The sequence below is a fragment of the Drosophila miranda genome (assembly GCF_003369915.1).
Source record: "Drosophila miranda strain MSH22 chromosome Y unlocalized genomic scaffold, D.miranda_PacBio2.1 Contig_Y1_pilon, whole genome shotgun sequence".
NCBI lineage: Eukaryota > Metazoa > Arthropoda > Insecta > Diptera > Drosophilidae > Drosophila > Drosophila miranda.
This window is the reverse complement of record NW_022881603.1, coordinates 24,323,179-24,344,223: the sequence shown is the minus strand read 5'-3', so window position 1 is coordinate 24,344,223 and position 21,045 is coordinate 24,323,179. Positions and strand designations below refer to the sequence as shown.

The window sequence follows — 21,045 nt, the reverse complement described above, 5'->3', positions numbered from 1 at the left end:
GGCTGGGTAGTTCCCCTTGCCCGCCAAATGTAGACAAAAAAGGAGACATACTACTTCTCGGGACATCAAAACTAACAACAACCTAACAACAACAAAGAAAATCATAAACAGACGGCTATCAAGTGGGTGAAGCTTGGGTGTTATCACTTCGCGCGCCCGCCCTACCTGTGACCAAACACAACGTTCATTTTGGCCACCCTCTGCTGGAACGGTAACGGCTGGCCTAATCCATGGCTTACGCCACGCGTCCTCCCTCTATTTTAAATTTAATGCATCATGCTTCAATATATATCCAAGCTTTAATAATCGTAAATTGACAATTTAATCTTTCTCATTAATAAATAGCTATACTCAAAATTATCACTAACCACTAAGAAACACCAAAACGTTCGACACAAAGGCAAACAAGGAAATAACTGCTGAAATTTCGTTCAACCAACAGGGATACCCTCACCCATACGTAATGGAATATGTGTAGATGAGTGGATCCAGTTTTACGGGAGTTAATTTAACTCGGGCCCCTACGGAGACTTAACCTACCAAGAGCTCTTGTTAAGGGTCCCCGGGACATAAACAATAAACAATATTTTTCCACAAATCGCTCGACCAAATACGGTGGACTGATGGGACCCCCGCGTCACCCACTAATGGTTAATCTTCTGGCACTGAACAGCTGATCGCAGATTTAGGTTCGTGAAAGGTGTTGGTGTTTTTACATATTTTTTTTCAATGGCCAAAATTTTACGTTAAACGGTTTAAGCTAATACTAATTACTAAATAAAGGACAACACACGGAACAAAATAACATTTAATGTGGAACGGTGTTTGGAGTGCGGACCGGCCGTGGCCGGTCAGCCCTAAATTTATATAGGTCCGTGTATACGTGTGCGCGTGTGTGTGAATAGGGTTTCGGGGTTTTTACTTGGTGAATGAGACCAAACGTGTGGCACGCACTGGAAGGCGATGCAACGATCGTGCGGTGTAGCTAGAATCGCCCTGGCAGCTAAATCGCCCTCTTTCACCCTCCCCTTCACACGTCCCGCGCTACTTGGCTCACACACGCGCAGCTGGAACGAACTCACTCAGGTTCCGTTGGGCAGTCTTTTTCTCTGCAGTCGACTTTCTCGAACTCCAGTGTCCCTCTCCAGGAAACCTTCTGGCCCGGTTCTGGTGGCTATATTCCTTGCCGGCTGTTAGTAAAATTTTCTGCATTACAACCTATTTTATCGCCCGCCTTTTCTGTACTCACTTCACTCTTTCTGTTTTAAGCACAAAATTTCAAATTTCGACGTTACTCCGTCCACGCTCCACGATTTCCATAATCCAATCCACGTTTTTTAATATTTTCACTCCTATTTATCCCCTTTTTCCCTTACTAATACATATAACTAATCCTATTCTCTTCCTTATATCCCCAGTAAAGGCTGCATCCCCCCGATGTCCCCATACACCATCGAGCCTCCCTGGACTTCCGCTAGATGGCGCGTCGCCCTCAGCCCTGGCCACCTATCGTTCAGGTGGGACTGGAACATACACAGTTTTTATTTGTTGCTTCAAGCCGTTAGATCGTTAAGCCGCTTCTTATGATTCTATTTTCTAGTTTCATATTTACACAGTGTTGGTTACAGAAAAAATATCGGTGTTGAACTAATATGTGCTTTATTTTATTTATTTATTTTAAGGTATTAAAATACCCCCTGGTCTACAATGGACTAATCTTTCTCCGTCAAGGATTTAAAACTATTCCTTAATTTTGATATTCGATTTGATATTACTAGCTAGCTAGAACTTCCATACCTGAATATATAACAGATACACCCTTTGAATTGAATTGCATTCTTTCTAAAACAAGGATAAAGCAGTGCTGCCACCGGCATTCCACTAGCTGTGCTGTAAAGCGCTGTGCGCTTTTAAGTACATATCGTGCTGTTATGCTAAACTAACTATTGTAAAAATCGCTCATCCCTATAAAAAAAAACAATGATGACGTTACCAAAAATATGTTTTAAAACTGCGAAGCGGCCGTAAAATGCTCAAAACCGCGACTAGCCTTTCGCTGCTATGACCGTCTGTGTATTAATAACCAATGTTTGGTGAACAACACGCACTTGCTCAATGTAAGCACCTCCGCCTCTACCATCGTCGCCGCCGCCGTCGCGACCTCCGCGGTATTATTTTGCTTATAGTTTTGCTTACACAAGTGCACTTTAAGTTAATTACTTATATCTATTACTTGGTACGACTCCAGCACTGTTATCTGATTGCCACAAGTAGGTGCTTATCAATACAACCCACCTTCATACATCCACACGATGTGTGGGTGTATCTAACTATCTGACGATTGCTCTTTTTTGCATACGCAGGCAGAGCTGCGGAGTCAAGCCAGCAAAACCAGTTCTAGAAATAGGCCAACATCTCAGCTTGGCTCGGTTGCCTCATCATCAAGGGGAAAGTGACGCGCCTCCGGCTAAACTTAGCTTAAGCCATAAAATGTTATCACACTCGGCTCACGTCATGACGCTGGCCAATAGCATCATTGGTGTTGGGATCTTAGCGATGCCTTTCTGTTTCCAGAAGTGCGGCATCGTGCTCTCCATCATTCTCCTGGTGCTGAGTAACGTCATAACCCGTGAGTGCTGCCACTTGAAAAAAACCTCACTTCTGACACGTCGCAAGAGTTTCGAGCTGCTCGGCCTTCACGCTTTTGGCGCTTCCGGCAAATTGCTGGTCGAGCTGTGTATCATCGGGTATGATGTTTGGCACGTCTAATTGGGACGTGCATCACATATTTCGTTGTGGTCGGAGATCTCGGCCCCCAGATAATTGCCAAGCTGTTCACTCTGAGTGTGTCGGACCACATGCACCTGCGATCTCTGGTCATGATAGTGGTGACCGTGGTCTGTATTGTCCCACTGGGCATGCTGCGGAACGTGGATAGCTTGTCGGCCGTGTGCACCGCTTCCATTGGCTTCTAAGTCTGCCTTATGCTGAAGATCGTGCTCGAAGCGGAGAGCCACATATCGGCGAATGACTGGACTAAGAAAGTTGTCTACTGGGAGCCGGCTGGCGTTCTACAATGCCTGCCTATATTCAGCATGGCGCTATCCTGCCAAATGTACGTTTATTGTTCAATATTTGTGTATGAATATCGATAAATATTTGTTCAACCTGAAGGCAGCTTTTTGAGGTCTTCGAGAGTATCAATAACCAGAGTCTTGATAAGCTAAACGGCGTCGTCCGCAACGCCACTTGGATCAGTACGCTAGTTTACATTGCTGTCGGCTTCTTTGGCTATGTGGCCTTCTGTACTCACACCTTTTCGGGTAAGACATACAGACTTTTGAGTAAATATCTCGACTTATTCTCGTTCTATATATACCAAGATGTTGGTAAACTTGTCACTCTACTTTGGCAGCGACATTATCAAAATAGGCTTTGTGCTGTCTCTTGCTTTCAGCTTTCCCTGGTTTATATTTCCGTGCAGGGCCAGCATCTACTCGTTGCTCTATCGAAAAGTAAGGCTATATTTGCTTAAGCATACCAATCATTTATCATTATTGTGCTTACAGTGTCATACGGAGAGCAGCAGTTACATACCGGAACAACGATTTCGCCTCATTACGATTTTTATCGTTGTGTTCTCGCTGTGCGTGGCGCTGGTTATACCGTCCGTTGAGCTGATCATTGGCTTGGTCGGCTCCACCATTGGCGTGGCCATATGCATTATGTTTCCCGCTTCTACCTTCCGCAAAATCATCAAAAAGGAGTCGATGGAACGCACACTGGCACAATTTATTTTTGTAAGCGGATTCCTCCTGATGATATTGGGCACTTATGCCAATTTGAATGCCATTGATGAGAAAAGCTCCGGCCCAGAGCTTAATGTCGTTCAAATGGTGACGCCCCTGGCGCCGCTGGCTGTTGACGAGCTACCAAAGCATTCGGCCAAGAATCCAAACGAGAATGAGAAGAGCTTGTTGTTGGAAAAACTGGAAGCTCAGAAATCGGATCCAATAAGGGACACCATTGGAGAGAAGATAATCGAGAAGCCAAAAGCAGTCCTTAGCTCTTCCTCAGACAACCCACCGATGCCCCCACTGCCCATTGATGAGGCCCACGTAGTTCACGAAAATGAAGAAGTCTTGACTGATTCTAAAAAGTTTCCGGAAGAAGAAGTATTGAACCCAACCGACCCAAAGCCGGTATAAGTATTCCCAAAAACTTGACAGCTGTAAAGCTCAAGGAAAATCCTTCTATTGTCGTTGAAAGGCACCCAGCGCTAGCGACCAATAAGGAGCCGACAAAATTGTCAGCGAGTAATACGATAGACGGAGCCGCCATCAAGAAGGAGGAGGATGTTGCGGCAGAGGAGCAAAAGGAAAGCAAAGCAAACGCCGACGAACTGCTCAAGACGCAGAATGAACTGAAAGAAACTAAGAAGTTGCTGGAACAAACCGTTGATGAGCTGAATGAAGAGCTGGCCAAACAGAAGCCTCTTGGCCAGCAATCCCTTGATATGCAGAAAGTGCCGGATGACGATAAGACCATTAGGGAATCAAAGAAAGATGCAATTAGTGCCAGGGAACCCAAGCCTAAGGCTTCGTTAATCGAAATTCTCACAGAAAATACTCATCTGCGCGACGAGAAGGAGGCGCATGCTGGTGTCTTCGAGCCGCTCTCCTACAAGACGTGGGAACTGCTCAAGAACACCAGCGTCGACACAGCAGCTCTGATTAAACGATTACCTATTCCACTGGCCGCCGTGCTGCTGAATGCGACTCAGCCAAAGGCAACCAATACCTCAGCCAACGACTCTGTGCTCCACAAGCCCAACATCGATGATAATGTGGAGTCCATACGCCGCGAGCTGCTGAATCTGAGGTCGCCCAGCGAGCCGACAGATCAGCCTCTGGCAAGAATCAAACGGGAAGTGGCCGACAACGAGAACTGTCTCCGCCAGCCAAAGCTAAACGAGTTGAACAGCAATCTGGCTGCCGCAGGTTTACATTTGCAATTGGAAAGCATAGGACGCGATCTCAAGTCCATCAAAGATGAAGACGAAGAGACCACCACCACCCCTGTGAACGAACTCAGTCCAAACAGAACCCAAACCCCGCATCATACGTAGCGTAGACTCGTACAAGTTACAGAAAGCTTTATGTACATAAACTTTTAACATATTTATTTAGTTTGTAAGAGAAAAGTGTAGAGCCAGCAGTGGAAGCCTTAAACCAATACAAAATTAGAATAGGAAAGTCAGAATGCTTTGCCTAATTTGTCAGTCAGTTGCTGTCAAAATTTTTTCACCGAAATAGCCCAAATTTGTCCCTCCAAAATGTCTATAGTCTTGGATTTTGTCCAGCGACTTGTGCTGCAAAAAGCCTATGAACTGACGCAGTGCGCAGCATACCGGGTGTTGGGAAAATGCATCAAGGTGAGTACCTACCTGGCACGGCACTCTAAAATGGATTATATTGACACGGCAAAGGCTACTTTTCAGCTTGAAGAAGGCCCAATCAAAAGCCAACTCGCAGAGCCACTTGTGGAAGACCGTGTGCCAGAGCTTCCTGCCGGCCCCAAGATGTCCGATCCTCCTGCGTTGGCCATGATGTCAGAGGCACCTGCGAAGCTCATCATGCCAGAACCTTCTGCCAATCCCATAATTCTAGATATAAAAAAACAACTACCAGAACCTACTGCGAAGTTTATGATGGCAGAATCTCCTGTGAAGCCCATGATGCCAGATATAGCAGAGCCGTCTCCAAGGCTAAGGCAGTCAGGGATTATCTGGCAGTTATATGAGAATCGCGACCTTCCGCGGAACAACAGCGGCCTCATCGATCCGCCACAGGTTTCCTGCATGCGAGTGTGCCGGGACAGCTACTTCTCCTAATCCTAACTCGTCAAGCAAGTGAACTCCAAGTCATAGATTAAAAACAGTTTAAACTTTAATAGAATGGAGATATAGCAAAGGACGATCCACCACACTCGGGATCTGGTAACGAATCTCGCGACATTCTGAATTCTCGCGTATAATTATCAAATGTAACACTAATAACAGTTTTGGTAGCAACTAACAGCTTGAGTATGAGTATGCATATATGCTTGCAGGTAGAGTGGTTTGACGTTTAGAGAGCTCTAAGCTACGTCCGCTCCTAGGGCGTGCAGATCGTAGAGAACCTCGAGAATGGCGGCCACGCTCCAGGCCTGGGTGCGGCAGGAGTCGCCGCAGTAGGAGTTATTGTCGTTGGTCAGCTCGGGCAGGCAACGCCAGTGGGAGGTCTGCATCTCACGGAGATGGGCCCGCAGAATGGCCCAGGTCTCAGCAATGGTTTCATCTAGATGGCCGCACTTCTTGGCGAAGATGAGACGGGCCCGCAGGTAGAAGCCAATGGGCCATACCCACTCGGGTCCCTGGTGGTAGTTGGACCCATGGGCAACGGTGCAATCCGTCGAGTCGTTGGAGTTATCATAGTTAGCCCTGTAGTTCCAGTCCTCGGGATCCAGTGTCTTCATGCCCAGTGGTCCAAGCAGGTACTGCTTGGCCAGCTCCAGAGCACGCCAGGCGTTCTGCGGATTGCACAGCTCGAGGCGACGGTCAGTGTGATGGGGAAGTTACAACGGAGCTGATAGTCTGTCCAGCTCTGGGTGGCGCCGTAGCTGTCCTTGTAGATGAACCTCTTGTTTGCCAAGGAACATGTCTCTGACTCTGGGACAAAGAAATGGCGATCGAAGTTGTCCTTGATGCGATCTGCCCACTCCTTGTAGTTCCACTTTGTCAACTCACCTGACGGCCCCTTGCGATCAACACCCGTGTACGGGATGGCCTCCTTTTCGGCCAGGCCCTGCATGAAGCGCAATACAGAATATTGCAGGCCAATCAACTCCACAGCGGATCCATCGCGTGGGGTGCTCGGCCGCCCCTTGTTGCCGGCCTTCTGCGAAGAGCCCATCTTGTCCATCCACGTGCCGGCATTAAAGTTGTTTCCGCCAAACACAAAGCCAGTTTCCGGATGCACTCCAATGTGATTGTTGAATCCCTGGTCCACCATATGCTCATCTATCTCATGGCCCGCGTTACGTTCGCGATATTGCAGTCCCTGGAAATGCACCTGTAGCGCCTCCTGCATGTGCATCGGCATCGTCGTAGGGAAAGAGGCGCGACACCTTGTCCTTCAGTATCTCGCTTCCCTTGGGAGCCTCCTCCACGTACTGCCTGATGGAGTACATCCACCACCAGACGGCATCGCGGCAGTTGTAGCGCGGCTTGCTCCCGCTGTCCATGAGATTGGGTATGAGACCATGTCTCAGGGTCTGGCCGAATCCAATAATGATGTATCGAGCTTCGTTGAAACGCCCAGTCAGGAACATCGATCCACGCAGGGCGATGAAGGTATCACGGCAGCGCATGTAATCTGTGGAGATGATGCGAGAGGATGTGAGATCCATGGGCACACAGGAGTAGGTGGCCTGAAGTCTTACCAGTGGAGAAATGCGGCAGGCCAGCAGAGAGTGTAACACATTGTTTCGGTGGCTTTGGTGGATTGATGGCATTACTGAAGCCTGGCAGATTGGCGGACTTGCAGACGGAAAGGAACTGCAATGTGGAGAGGGCCAGGGACTGAGTGAAACTGTGGCCGTTCTTAATGAAACTGTGGATATAATAAAGTAATATTGACAAAAGACACAAATCGATAGTCAGGTCAGACATACTCTGGCATCAGTTCGTTGACCTGATTGAGGAGCACGTTGTAAACCCCGCTGACAATGGCATCGAAATAGCAGGGAATGAGGTAGCGTGGTATATTCTTCAGAGGCTCGAAGGCGGCCTTCAGCCAGACGGAGAGCGGCTTTAAATCCTCGAAGTTGGTCAGGCGATCGGCCATGTAATCTAAAGGGAAATAAATATTAATCGAACGAATCCTATTCGTTTGCGTGTCTCTATAGTCTATAGTTACCCATCATCCAGTTGCCGTCGCGTAAATTAGTGCACAGCGGGTGTCCCAAATCATTGTGTGGCGATATCTCCGTCAGCAGTGAAACAAAGCCCTGGAGTCCACAGTAGACAATGCGCCCAAAGTTGGGTATATCGTAGGCGGAGCCATCTGTGCCTTGGGCACGTTCCTCGTCGTCACATTGAAAGAGGGCGGCACTCAGCGCCACCAAATCCAGTTTGGATACGATCCCCTGCAGCTCTGACCATTCAGCGCCCGATCCCAGGCGCAAGGCATTTGTCAGCTTCTGCAGCCTGTCGAAGCTGATGCGGGGTCCGGGATGCAAGGACACTCGATTGGCTACCACTGTGCCAGGCCGAAGGTTGACAAAGTTCAGCACCGTGTTGTTGCCATCGACATTGGCATGGGTCTGAAAGACGGTCGACTTGCTGAGCGGGATGTGCTCCTGCAGGCTCAGTTCGAACTGGGTGAAGCCGTTCAACACATTGGGATCCTTCTTAAAGGGAGCGGGACGATCGAAGGGCTTGTCGCTCTTCATGGTCAGGCTGGCCTCCAGGATGATCTCGTTCAGAACGCCGTCAAAGCGCAACGGTCCGATGCCAGTAGGTCCGGCATTCGGATACCCGAAGGCCGTGTGAGCCACCAGAATGACCGACTGATGGGTGATCGGGGAATGCCGGGTGACTGCCACCACATTGGGGTCCATTTGGTCCACATAAACCTGAGTAAATCCCACGCCCGGTATAAACGCTGTTCGTCCACGACAAGGATCTGCGGAAAAGATGATTCCATTCTATAATTCAAGCACTGCTACTCCTTTTAAGATGATCACATGATGCGGAACCAATTCGTCGTAGCCACGATTGCTGCCGGTGGCACAGCAGGCCATGGCGACTAGAGCAGACGAGGGCAGCAGATCGTAGACGGACCGTTTTTCCACGGCCGATGGATTGTCGTGGGTGAGGTCCATGAACAGGGCGTGTGCAACGCTGGACGCCTCATGACGCGTGGGATTCGGATAGAAGCCACCGATAGGCGCACCGCCATACCGATAGACCAGACGTCCCTGCTCGTGCGAGTCCCAGGCCGAAAGAGCCTCGCGAATTAGGGATGTGATGCCCAGGCGATTGACGAACACATTGTCGGTGCCATCGGAGTTGGTGAACAGCTCGGCCACCACATACAGTTCGGGGTTGATCTTCCGCGCTGCGTCCAGCAGGTACTCGGCCACGTGGAGCGGCGTCGAGTGGCAGTTGTCCAGCCGGACTCCGTCGAATATGCGGGCCGTCGTCAGTCCACGTACTCGGTCATGTGCTTCCACAGGTAGGGGCTAACCTCTGGCCGCTTGCCAAAAGGGCAACGCTGTCGCCCCAGGCAATGAGCTCTCGCTTGAGGTAGACATTGGCACGTCCCGGCTGCTCCTCGGCAAAGTCAAGCAACGGATCGCTAGAGCCCATCACCTAGCCGTTGTGGGCCATAAAGAATTCGCCTGGATTGGTGTACATATCGGCCTCGATCTCGGGCAGCGTCTTGCCCACGGGTGTGGGTGAAGTAGGTCATGAAGACAGAGTGCTTCTCTGATATTTCGCGCACTCTGGGACCGTCGCCCTGAACTCGCTCGTATCGGATGCCGGCCAGGCAATTGTCGACGGCGAAGTTCAGATAGCCTTGTATCTCGGCCCGCACGCGATCGTTGAGGCCGTCCAGGTGGTGGCGCAGGGTCTCGGCGCACTTGCGGAAGCGTGACTCCTCATCGAAACAATCGCCATGGAAAGCATTAAAGATCTCCAGCGCCAGCTCGAAATTTATGGTGCTACCCAAGCGTCGATATGCCGGGTCCTGTATCAGCTGGATCTCCTGGAAACGCGACTCGTTGGCCACGTTCTTGGGCGGCTCCCGAGTACGCACCTGGTTCATAAAGTTGTTCACATACTGCATCACGTCGCACTGATACAGCTCGTGTATATTGACCTTGGATAGGTAGGCGTTATGCAACTGGTACTTTAAAGCTTCCAAATGGCACTCCTGATCAATAACCAGAGGCACGCCCACATGCTCCAGGCTGCCGGCAGCGATGTCGGCTCCGCACTGGGCCAGGGCGGCGTCCAGCAGGAAGGCTGGCCGCAGGTACGGACACGAGGCGCACGAGTAGGTGGCATCCGGATGCTGGAGCAGCCACTCCGACTCGTTGGCCGTGTGATTCAGCACAATGTCGCAGATGGAGGCCACCTGAAACGGACAAGAGCCCAGACTGAGATGGAGGTGAAGCACATTTGAGGATAATGTATTTCCTTACGCCCCACTCCTGGCGACACTTCTTGATGATCTTCTCCACGTCCTGGAAGGTAACCTTGTCGCCCTTCTTGCTGGCGAAGCTTGGGTTGACTTTCAGCTGATCCCGCAGCGAGTAGGCGGAGCGCGAGCCGCCCAGCTCCTGGCGGTGTAAAGTGAATCACATTGTAGCCGGCCTCCTTGGCCACGCGCAACTTTGGTTCGCAGCTGCTGAGCGGTTCCAGGAGCTTGGTTAGCACCGTCTGGCAGCGCACCGAATTCAGAGATATTGTCTTTTGTGCCCCCGGCGGCCCCACATGCAGGGTGGGCTCCACCTGGACATAGAGAGCCCCATCGGCTCCTGCACTTCCGGTGTCTGCTCTGTAAACAAAGAGAATTTAAAATGAATTTCGGATGGATAATGGCTGATGGATAGTGGACTATCCATTAGTGGGCTTACCGCTCAACATAGCGGAAGTAGAAGTGATACGTTCCGGACAGTTTCAGCTGCAGCTGACTGTGGATATCCGTGTCCACCACATGAGCCTCCGGATGCATGACAGTCGTGATCTGTTTGCCATTCTTCAGCTGCAATCCCAGCACACGGTAGTCGGTGCGCACGAACTTCTGGCCCTCGGCGGGATAGTTGGTGTACAGGACGATCTTCTTTCCCAGCAACGAGGCGTCCGGGTGCACGTCCAGCCGGGTGCCACGCTTCAGGCGGTACAGCACATGCTCAGCGTTCTGTCCTTCACTTATGGGTATGCTGTGCGATTCCGTATCTTCGCCCGTGGTACTCATCTACGGGATTCAGGAAGCAAGCATTATATAATCTACTAGGCTTATCACCTTTATGAAGCTACTGTATATGACTATGTATGTACATATGTATGTAAATTGTAATCGGTGACGCACACTCAAAGGCAATTTGTTAAAACACCACCACAGTGCAAGTAGAATTTTGCAATAGAATCTGTTTAATTAGTCGGGGCACACTTTTAGTAACTGTAACTAACACACAAGGAGCACACGGCACAGACTGCAGCATCGATGGGAGCAGGTAGTGCCTTTTATTGGCGACTGGAACTGGACCTCAGACTGGGTCTATGCTCGTTTCCAGCAGAGCACCCAGATTAGATAGGACACACATAGTTATGGGATGCACACGGGGTAGTGAGTGAGTGCAGCAGCCAATTACAATCTGAATTAGCGATAATACCTCACTGTGGCGGGTGGTTCGATGTGATACGGGCTCACGAATAGAAGCACTGCCTGCATTTCCCATTGCAGTAATCGCGACAGATTCTGGTTTCGTTTTTGTTGTTTTGCCGGCGACAACTTGAAGTGGTTTGAAAGAGTAACGTATAAAAAAAAAGGTATAAATACTGGGATCCACAAAAGGGAACATTTGGAAAAGTACCAAGAAGGGATATTGGTCTCCCTATGTTACTCAACTTTGCCGCCTCAATTCAAGTTAAAAGGTAAACGAAGGAGAGCGGTTTTTTTCTGTTTTTTGAGTTGAAACTTGTAAAATAATTACGGCGTCAATTCGAAAATGGAGGATTCTCAAGTTTAACGCTGTACTGGGGGTTCTCAGACTGTGCAGATCTAGCCTCGGTCTCTTGGGAGAAAAACTGTTGGCGAAGACAGACGTGCTATTTTTGTCCAGTCCAAGTATAAAGAAAAAAAAAGAGGAATAAAAACCGGGAAAAGATCTTAACAGCTGAATACAGCAAAAAGAAAGAAATATTGTGCGTTTATAAAGTAAAAGTGTGTTAAGTGCCAATCTCAATTGGTATGTATTTCAGCGTCGCTAATATACACCACATACACTCGTGGCGTAGGGTAGTGCTTTTTTTTTATTGTAGGAAATTAATTTTTCAGATTGGCGGTTAGTACCGGCTTAAACTTCGGGCAATCGTTTGGGTACCTGTCTGAACCCCAATACGAAAGCTCGCAACAACAATTTCCCCGATATTAGGGCCTCCGCCCGCGGCAAGGGACTTATGCTCCTCGCCCAACTACAGCTCCGTACCAAAAATTCCCAGCGCTAGGCCGAGCAGCACAAAGCGGGAGGCGTAAAAGATCGGCTCATCAGTCGCTTTGCGGGCGCGAGCCACTTATGTGTCACGGAGCCGCGATATATTGGAGGCCGTCCAATTCTGCGGAAATTATTAAAGCTATGTAAACGGTCTCGACCTATTTTCGTTTCCCCATACGAAGTGCCGAGGAGTGCCCAGATGTGAAGCCGGCGGCAACGACTGTCGTTTTTTTTTTATATCCATCAGTGTAACCGCTGATTCCTATTTTTATGCTATAGTGTCATTAGTGTAATTAGCTTAGTAAATTTCTTTTGGTTGTGTTTTTAAATTCTGTTCGGAAGAAATAGCAAGTGGAATGTGTGACAGGGCGAAAGTGAACAACGGTTAAACGGCAGAGGAGAGCGTGAGTTTTTTTTTTGTAAAAGTATTTCTCCAGCTTTCGTTTTAGGAACGTTGCCGCAGTCCATGGAGGCGCTTTCATCGCTGTTTCAACGCATTTATTAAAACAAATCAAAGGAAGGCCGTAAGTGATCCCAAAACATAAAGATAAAATATTGGAGTTTGTTTGTTATGAGCAACTATTTATTGCATGACCAAAAAAAAAAAAAAACCTCACGTAGTCAGGGGCTTCGTCGCTTAAGAGAGGCTGTGCGCTCTCCCTTATGCCCTGCTGGCAACCATAAGCGCTTACGCCGCGCATAAGAACCAGCCCTCTTAAGAACAAGGCACAAAAGGGAAGATGCGAGGCTGGTCGCTCTGACGTTCTTTTATGCTTTCTACTTGCGGTTGCTTTCGCTAATGCACTTGAATAACTGCCCTGCCATAACGATCGCGGCGCACAGTTTTTACATTCCCTTTTGCATATTTATTTATTATTATTATCTATTTGCCTAACATAAAAGCTAGAGATATGTACCCTTACCTTCTTTCAATTTGTAATTTAAATTTCAATCTAAAGTGTATTATTAAGAGTTAATCATTTATTAGTTTACTAGGGCGATGCATGTGCTATTGCTCAATATGAAATATAGGATTTAACATGAATCGGGGCTAGAGTTCTATATGCGGGGAGCATGCTGGGCAAAGGAGGGTAATGGGGTTGGATAGGAGGCTGTAAGAGCCTTCTTTATGGGATCACCGGATGAACCGGGAGCGGTGATCATGGTAGGGTGGGTCATGAGTGGTCACAACAACACCGTGGCACGACTTGTATGTGTGTATGTGTCCGTGTGTGTGTAGTTAGGTGTATTTGCTCTTGTACATATTTGTGTCGATACTTCGCTTGCACGTGAAATTTTAATGAACGTTACTGTGTCAGTATTATGATTGTTGGAGTAGAGCTGTGTCCCGTCCGTTCTGGGAAATAAAAAATGAGACGGAAGCAGGAACAAGCACGTGCCCGGACGGGAGACGAACCATCACCTGCTCAGCCTTCCGTGAAGGTTTGGTAATATCCAATATGCTACAGTTAGTTTATTATTTGGCGCCCAACGTGGGGCCCGAGTTGTCGCAACTGACAGCAAACCGGCAAGGCCCAAATGATTGTGAAAATTGTGGAATGTAGATGTGACCTTACATTCCCAACCAGTATCGGGACAGATGTGTCTTTCTAGTTGTCATTCTGTTTTGTTTGTTTTGGCTTTATCACTTTATGCTGGATCAGCGCAGTGGGTTATTAAACTATTGCCACCGTTGTAAGTGACCAAGCGGGCTCCTAGGATGCAGGCCGGAATGATGAGTACATATAACACCGGTATCACCCCGATGCATCGAGCTTATTACTATTCGTTTCGTTCTTTCTTTCTTTATTCGTTTGTCTTCCTTTCCTTCCTGTTCCTTCTGGCCAATGCTGGAGGAATGCTCCTTTTTTTTCCGGTTTGGATTATCCGATCAGGACCGGTGGGTGAAAGGCCTCAATTTGCCAGGAAGGAGTTGTGAATGGACTCATACTCATCGGGCTGGGTATCTGGTATCGTTGGATGGAAACGTGGTATAAAACTATTACCCACCGCGAAAGACCCGGACCGCCTATAGCTACGAGTTGTGGGTTATTATTAATTTCTTTATGCATGTAGTTGAGTAAATGTAGTACATGGGAAACATCATACACATACACACACATAGATATACCCTATTATTCCCTTTGACTTAAGCATGGTCCTAGCAGATTGGTTTTTATACCCGATACTCAAAATGAGTATTGGGGTATATTAGATTTGTGGTAAAAAAGGAATGTGTGTAACGTCCAGAAGGAATCGCTTCCGACCCCATAAAGTATATATATTCTTGATCAGCATCAATAGCCGAGTCGATTGACTGTCTGTCCGTCTGTCAGTCTGTCCGTCCGTCCGTCTGTCCGTCTGTCCGTCCCCTTCAGCGCCTAGTGCTCAAAGACTATAAGAGCTAGAGCAACGATGTTTTGGATCCAGACTTCTGTGATATGTCACTGCTACAAAAATATTTCAAAACTTTGCTCCGCCCACTTCCGCCCACACAAAGAACGAAAATTGGCAAGGATCTCAAAACCTATAAGAGCAATAGCAACCAAATTTGGTATCCACACTCCTGTGATCTCGGACCTTGACCGTTTCGTGTCCAAATTTCGCCACACCCCCTTCCGCCCACGCAAAGGACGAAAATCTGGGGCATCCACAAATCTCAGAGACTATTAAGGCTAGAGTAACCAAATTTGGTATCCGCACTTCTGTTAGATCTCACTATAAAACGTATATCTCAGAATTTCGCCCAACCCCCTTCCGCCCCCACAAAGGACCAAAATCTGTTGCATCCACAATATTGAGGATACGAGAAAACTAGAAACGCAGAATCATAGATAATGACCATATCTATCAGATTGCTAAATCTGGATCAGATCAGATAAATTTTATAGCCAAAAGGAACAAATCAATTTGCAGTGGTTACGCATCGCCCGACGACCCGCTCAGACTGATTTTCTGTCTCTCTCGCACGCACTCTTTGTCCTGTCGTTTAATATTAGCGGCGTCTGCCGGAGGAGAGCCTTACTGACTTAGTATCGGGTATAAATGTAGAGTTGCGGTCTCCGCAGCAACTCACAACGTTCCCCCTCGTTTTGTTTGATACTGTTTTTTTTTTTTTTTTTTTTTTATTAATTTCTTAAATTTTATTTATCTATTTAATTACTTTATTATTCTATTTTATATTTTATATTATGCCCGTATTTGGCAGTTGCGAGAATTTAGCAGACGAAGAATTACAAGAAAGTGTTTGCTTGATCTGCCAGGCTCAGGTGGAATATTTGGCTCAGCTCCTTACCACGTCTTGTGGTCACACTTTCCATAGGGCCTGTTTTGGCGCACAAGTGGGTTCTAAGAAGGTTTGTCCTGTCTGCAAAACGTCTTATCAGTCATCGACGTTGAATTTATTAGACGAAACTGCTGGGGATACCGTCGGAACCTTATTGGTACCAAAAATGCCTGATACAAGGAGTAAAGCCCATGTGGGGGCTCCACAGGGAGCTTCGACGTCTGCTTCGGCCAATCAGCCGCAAACTAGGGAAGCTGGTCCGCCAGTGGTGGTAGCTCCGCCGCCTAGTAACGAGCTTCAGCGAATGATAGCCGAAGCCATGGCTGAAGCCTCGTTGACACAAACCGAGATGCTAAGCAATGCGATCGCTAATGGTTTTCAAGGTATTCTCAGCTCTCTCATGGGCCAATTGGCAAATACAGCGGATGTTCCTTTGAGGGATAACCAAGCTGGAGAAGGATCGGCACGACGGCCGACACCTTTGCCCGGGTTTCAGGGTTTCGAAACAGCCAGCAGGAATTCCCCCATGAGTGTGGATATTCGACCAGAGCGTGTTAGTCAAATTTTAGTCAATTGGAAGCTTAGGTTCTCTGGGCGGACTGGAATTTCCGTCGACGATTTCATTTATCGGGTAGAAGCGCTCACGATCCAAACATTGGACGGGAATTTCGAGTTGCTTTCGAGATACGTGAGCAATCTCTTTGAGGGAAGTGCCAGTGACTGGTATTGGCGCTACCATAAGAGTGTTAGGACGGTCGTTTGGGCCGACCTTAAATCTTCATTGTTAGTACGATTCAAGGATGCGAGGACAGACGTCAACATTCGAGCTGCAATAGACCGAAGAAAGCAGAAGGAGAACGAATCATTTGATGAGTTCTCCGAAGCGATTGTCCGACTGGCAGATACCCTGACAACGCCCTTGTCAGAAGGTTCCCTGATGGAGTCAGATCTTTAGCATTGCACAGTTAAGACACTTGGTGAAGACTCGGGAACTGTTCATGCAAACTGTTGGTAAAGATCCGGTGGCTAGACCACGACCAGCACCAAGACGGTTGGTTCACGCGGTAGAAAGCCCAGGGCAAGAGGAGTCAGACGAAAGTGATGGGGAGATAGCAGCGTTCAACTTAGTCTGTTGGAACTGCCGTGGTAATGGTCATCGCTACCAGGATTGCGTAGCAGAGCGAGTAGTTTTTTGCTATGGGTGTGGCCAGCCTGACACTTACAAGCCGTCGTGCCAAAAATGCCAAGCAACAAAAAACACCCAAGTGCGTGCACCCTTGAAAAGTGCACGCAGACCATCAGCGTCCAAAGCGACGAACACCGAGTAGCGATAGAAGCTGCTACGCAATTCCCAATCCCAATAGTAAACAATAATTTAACCATAGTTAATAAGAAAATAACACAGGAAGAAAAAGAGGATAGGGAGTCTAAACGGAAGGCACGAGCTAAAGTACGTCGGGAAGAATTTGTCAGAAATCTAAGGTTAAAGAAAAAAGCTCTGGTATCGTCAATAATATCAGAAGATCTCAGGCCATATGCAGAGGTCACATTATTAGACAGAAAGCTTGTTGGATTAATGGATACAGGGGCATCTATTAGTTGCATTGGTGAAGATTTGGCCAGCGAGCTGCTTGAAAGCCAATTTCAATTTAAGCCCATGACATCCACAGTTCGGACAGCGGGTGGGCAGTCTCAGAGAGTGGTGGGGAAGCTTAAAGCGGAAGTGGGCTATAAAGGTGTTACCAGGTCTGTTACCCTATACATCGTTCCAACCCTAACGCAGCCTCTGTATCTGGGCATTAACTTTTGGACCGAATTTGGCTTATTGCCAGCCGATTTGTATCCACAAGGAAGTGCTAATGACACGGTAACCATTGCGATGAGGTGTGGAAGCCAGAAAACCAACGTCCTTTATCGGAGGTGCAACGAGAACAACTGAATAGAACCATTCAGTGTCTTCCGTCTTTCGCGGATAATGGTTTAGGAAAAACCACGTTGTTGTCCCATGTAATAGATGTAGGGGAGGCAAAGCCCACAAAACAACGACACTATGCAGTGTCCCCAGCTATCGAGAAATTAATGTATGAGGAGTTGGATCGCATGTTAGCGCTAGGGGTCATCGAAGAATCCCACAGTGCGTGGTCTTGTCCGGTAGTACTCGTCCGGAAGCCGGAGAAGGTTCGTCTTTGTATAGACAGCCGCAAGGTGAACGAGGTGACTCGGAAAGACGCGTATCCCATGCCGCTCATAGATGGGATCTTAAGCCGGTTACGAAAGGCAGAATACATAACTAGCCTCGACCTGAAAGATGCCTACTGGCAAATACCGCTAGAAGAAGGTTCTAGGGATAAAACAGCATTCACAGTGCCTGGACGGCCGCTTTACCAGTTTAAAGTTATGCCGTTTGGGCTTACCAATGCGCCGTCTACTATGTCCAAACTTATGGACCGCATTATTCCAGCCAATCTTCGAAACGAAGTGTTTATATACTTGGATGACCTGCTTATAGTGTCAGACACCTTTGAAAGGCATCTGAGTGTGTTAAAAGTATTAGCTGTCTGCAGCGGGGCTTACAATTAATATACAGAAGAGCAAGTTCTGTGTGCCTGAGGTCCGCTATCTGGGGCATGTAGTGGGTCACGGTATTATAGGCATGGACTTGGACAAAATAGAGGCCATTAAGGAATATCCTGCTCCGAAGTCGGTGAAACAGTTGCGTCGATTCTTGGGTATGACGGGATGGTACCACAAATTTATAAAGAATTTTGCGGCTATTGCGGCGCCTCTGACGGACGCCCTGAAGCAGAAACGCCAGTTCATTTGGTCCGAAGAAGCAGAAGCTGCATTCACAGCTCTGAAGAACTCAATGTGTGAAGCTCCCGTCTTACACACACCGAATTTTGAAAAGCCTTTCTTTATCCACTGCGACGCTAGTCACTCAGGAGTAGGAGGGGTACTGATGCAGATAAACGAAGAGGGCGATGAAGTACCAATTGCGTTTATGTCACGAAAATTGAATAAGTGCCAACGTGCTTACTCGGTGACGGAAAAGGAATGCTTAGCTGCCATTCTGAGCATCAAGAAATTTCGCGCTTATGTAGAGGGACATCAATTTACGGTGATAACCGACCATGCCTCCTTGAAGTGGCTGATGTCCCAATCAGATCTGAGTAGCAGACTGGCCAGATGGGCTTTGAAGCTTCAGGGGTATTCCTTTAATATTAGCCACCGAAAAGGGTCTCGAAACATCGTTCCAGACGCCTTGTCTCGGTTCTTTTCCCCAGATTTGTCAGAGATCGAACCAGAAGAAAGGATCGATTGGGAGTCGGAGCACTTTAGTTCGACGGATTACGTTTCCCTTAGGGCTAAAGTAGCGAGTAGTCAGGCTCAGATGCCAGATGTAAAGGTGGTAGGCAGGCATATATATCGTCGCACCGAGCACGCAACAGGCGAAAGGGTAGCGGATGAACTCTGTTGGAAAATTTGGATTCCCAAGGGGCTCATAGATTCGGTCCTGAAACTGGCCCACGAGCACGCCCTATCTGCACACGGAGGCATAAATAAAACGCTCGAAAGGGTTCGGCGCTACTATTATTGGCCGACGTTGTTAAAAGATGTCAAAGAGTTCATAAACCGGAGTGAAATTTGTAAGGGTACTAAGCATCCAAATAGACCTTTAAGACCGCCACTAGCAAAAACGGGGGAAACAGAACGGTTCTTCCAGAAGCTCTACGTAGATTTTCTGGGACCGTATCCTAGAAGTCGTAGTGGGAATGTCGGGATATTTGTGGTGTTAGATCATTTTTCCAAATTTCCGTTTATTAAACCCGTAAGAAAATTTACCGCCGACGCCATCGTACCATACATTGAGGAACAATTATTTCACTGCTTTGGAGTGCCGGAAAAGCTAGTCTCGGACAACGGCGTCCAATTTAAGTCCCATGCATTCAACTCCTTGCTTCAGAAGTATGGCATAGAGCACGCTTACACCGCCGTTTACGCTCCGCAGGCTAACGCGTCCGAGCGAGTTAACAGATCTATCTTGGCAGCAATCAAAGCCTACATAAATGCTGACCAAGGTAACTGGGATGAGCATCTGGTCTGATGAGCTCGTGAGGTGGCTCAAAGGGGCCTAGCTGAGGCCACCGGACGGGTCGCAGGTTGCGGATAGCGAACGACCTACCTATATACAGGTCATATAGGTAGGTCAGCTGCGAATAATCGGACATCCCTAGGGAGAGTACCGAAAATAAGCAGCCCCGGACAGCCAGCGGGTGTTCGCGAAGTAGCAACACTGACGATGCGCTTGTGGTGCCGCCTCGTATAAGTCGCTCACACACTCCCCTATCCCTACACACTACCTACCCACATCCCAACCCCCCACATTCAGCTCACACCGGGCCGGACTAAGAGTGTTATTCGACCCGTGCCTAGATTCGGCCTGGCTGGGGGCCCGTCATATAAAACTAGCCCAGTCGTTAACGGAGAGCTCAGGGACTTGGCAGCCCCCTGTTCTAAGTATGCCTTATCCGGGCAACGTGGATCTCTGCCCGGACGGACCGTACCCCTTCTCTGCAGCTCGTGGGAAAAGAATGGAAGAATTTAAAAACAAAAAAAATGAGTCTGGCACTCCCCAAATGCCAACAGGGAGCAATCCCAAACAGGGGAAGGCAGCGGCCCAAAGGCCTGGCCCGACCCGCAAATCAGCAGGGAAAACCTGCGCGGCGGAAGATGCTAGGGAGAGCCCAAAGGGGTCCCATCCCGGTGTCGGGGTGGGTGGTGAATTGGCTCCCAAAATCGATACCTTGGCAGAGTGGCTATGCAATCCTGCGGCTGCTCTGCCTGCTGGTAAAGTGGCGGGTGATGAGTCGCCATCTACTAGTGTCCAAGCCAAATCTTTTACATATGCCGATAGAAGGAGTGCTGGCAATATACTCCGTCGGCAGAACGCAAGCCAGATGTCCAGCCCGACGGACAAATGGATAAAGAAGGTTGAGTGGGCCTCGAAGGTGCTGCCGAACTTTGGCAAGGAAGCACCGAAGAAGGAAGCCCCTCAGCCAAAAAGGCAGCGCTCACAAGAGACTCCGGGGCGAGATGCGACTTCGAGGCGATGTGTTGCCACGAGGAAGTCGAGGACGATCCGGATGCCGACATTACAGTGGTGGAGAACACTAAGGATGTCCTTGAGGCTCCTTCAGATCAATCTCCACCACTGTAAAGCAGCATCCGCTGCTCTTATACTCCGCCTCGAAGAGAGCGGAGCAGACGTAGCCCTGATCCAGGAACCTTGGATAGTGGGAGACAAGGTTTGTGGACTAGGGTCGAAGGAGTACAAGATAATTGTAGCTCAACATGAAGGTAAAACCCGCACCTGCGTTCTCGCCAGAAAGCACCTTAATATCTTTCTGCTCCATAACTATAGCGATAGCGACAACACGGCGGCAAGCCTAGAGCTGAAAGGGACACATCTAAGGCTGATGTCGTCCTACATG

The 21,045-nt window shown here is 48.4% G+C and overlaps 1 protein-coding gene, 2 long non-coding RNA genes and 2 pseudogenes across 7 annotated transcripts; 4 read left to right on the top strand and 1 right to left on the bottom strand.

Annotated features, from left to right (window-relative positions):
• Positions 1–656: 656 nt before the first annotated feature.
• On the top strand, positions 657–1,826 carry LOC117190199. 3 transcript variants are annotated; one of them, XR_004473657.1, is made up of 3 exons: positions 1,153–1,192; positions 1,419–1,517; positions 1,683–1,826. It is a non-coding gene; the product is annotated as an uncharacterized LOC117190199 (long non-coding RNA). The 3 variants fall into 3 exon arrangements; XR_004473656.1 differs by lacking the exons at positions 1,153–1,192; positions 1,683–1,826 and adding an exon at positions 657–689 and having other exon boundaries at positions 1,419–1,651; XR_004473655.1 differs by lacking the exon at positions 1,683–1,826 and having other exon boundaries at positions 1,419–1,651.
• Positions 1,827–2,363: 537 nt separating this feature from the next.
• Positions 2,364–5,262, top strand: LOC117190197 (annotated as a pseudogene).
• Positions 5,244–6,077, top strand: LOC108159072. Its single transcript, XM_017292022.2, has 2 exons — positions 5,244–5,434; positions 5,501–6,077. The coding sequence occupies exons 1-2, from the start codon at positions 5,336–5,338 to the stop codon at positions 5,891–5,893; spliced, it is 492 nt and encodes a 163-aa protein (XP_017147511.2). The 5' UTR covers positions 5,244–5,335; the 3' UTR covers positions 5,894–6,077.
• On the bottom strand, positions 5,927–11,027 carry LOC117190196 (annotated as a pseudogene).
• An 813-nt stretch (positions 11,028–11,840) lies between these two features.
• On the top strand, positions 11,841–13,180 carry LOC117190198. 3 transcript variants are annotated; one of them, XR_004473654.1, is made up of 3 exons: positions 11,841–12,021; positions 12,111–12,791; positions 12,889–13,180. It is a non-coding gene; the product is annotated as an uncharacterized LOC117190198 (long non-coding RNA). The 3 variants fall into 3 exon arrangements; XR_004473653.1 differs by lacking the exon at positions 12,889–13,180 and having other exon boundaries at positions 11,843–12,021; positions 12,111–12,417; positions 12,705–12,878; XR_004473652.1 differs by lacking the exon at positions 12,889–13,180 and having other exon boundaries at positions 11,843–12,021; positions 12,111–12,878.
• The last annotated feature ends 7,865 nt before the right edge of the window (positions 13,181–21,045 follow it).

Bases quoted from the DNA above. Each gene is read 5' to 3' on its own strand.
- LOC108159072 (XM_017292022.2), top strand. From the start codon at position 5,336: ATGTCTATAGTCTTGGATTTTGTCCAGCGACTTGTGCTGCAAAAAGCC. The intron at 5,435-5,500 runs GTGAGTACCTAC...GCTACTTTTCAG, and splicing joins TGTTGGGAAAATGCATCAAG to CTTGAAGAAGGCCCAATCAA.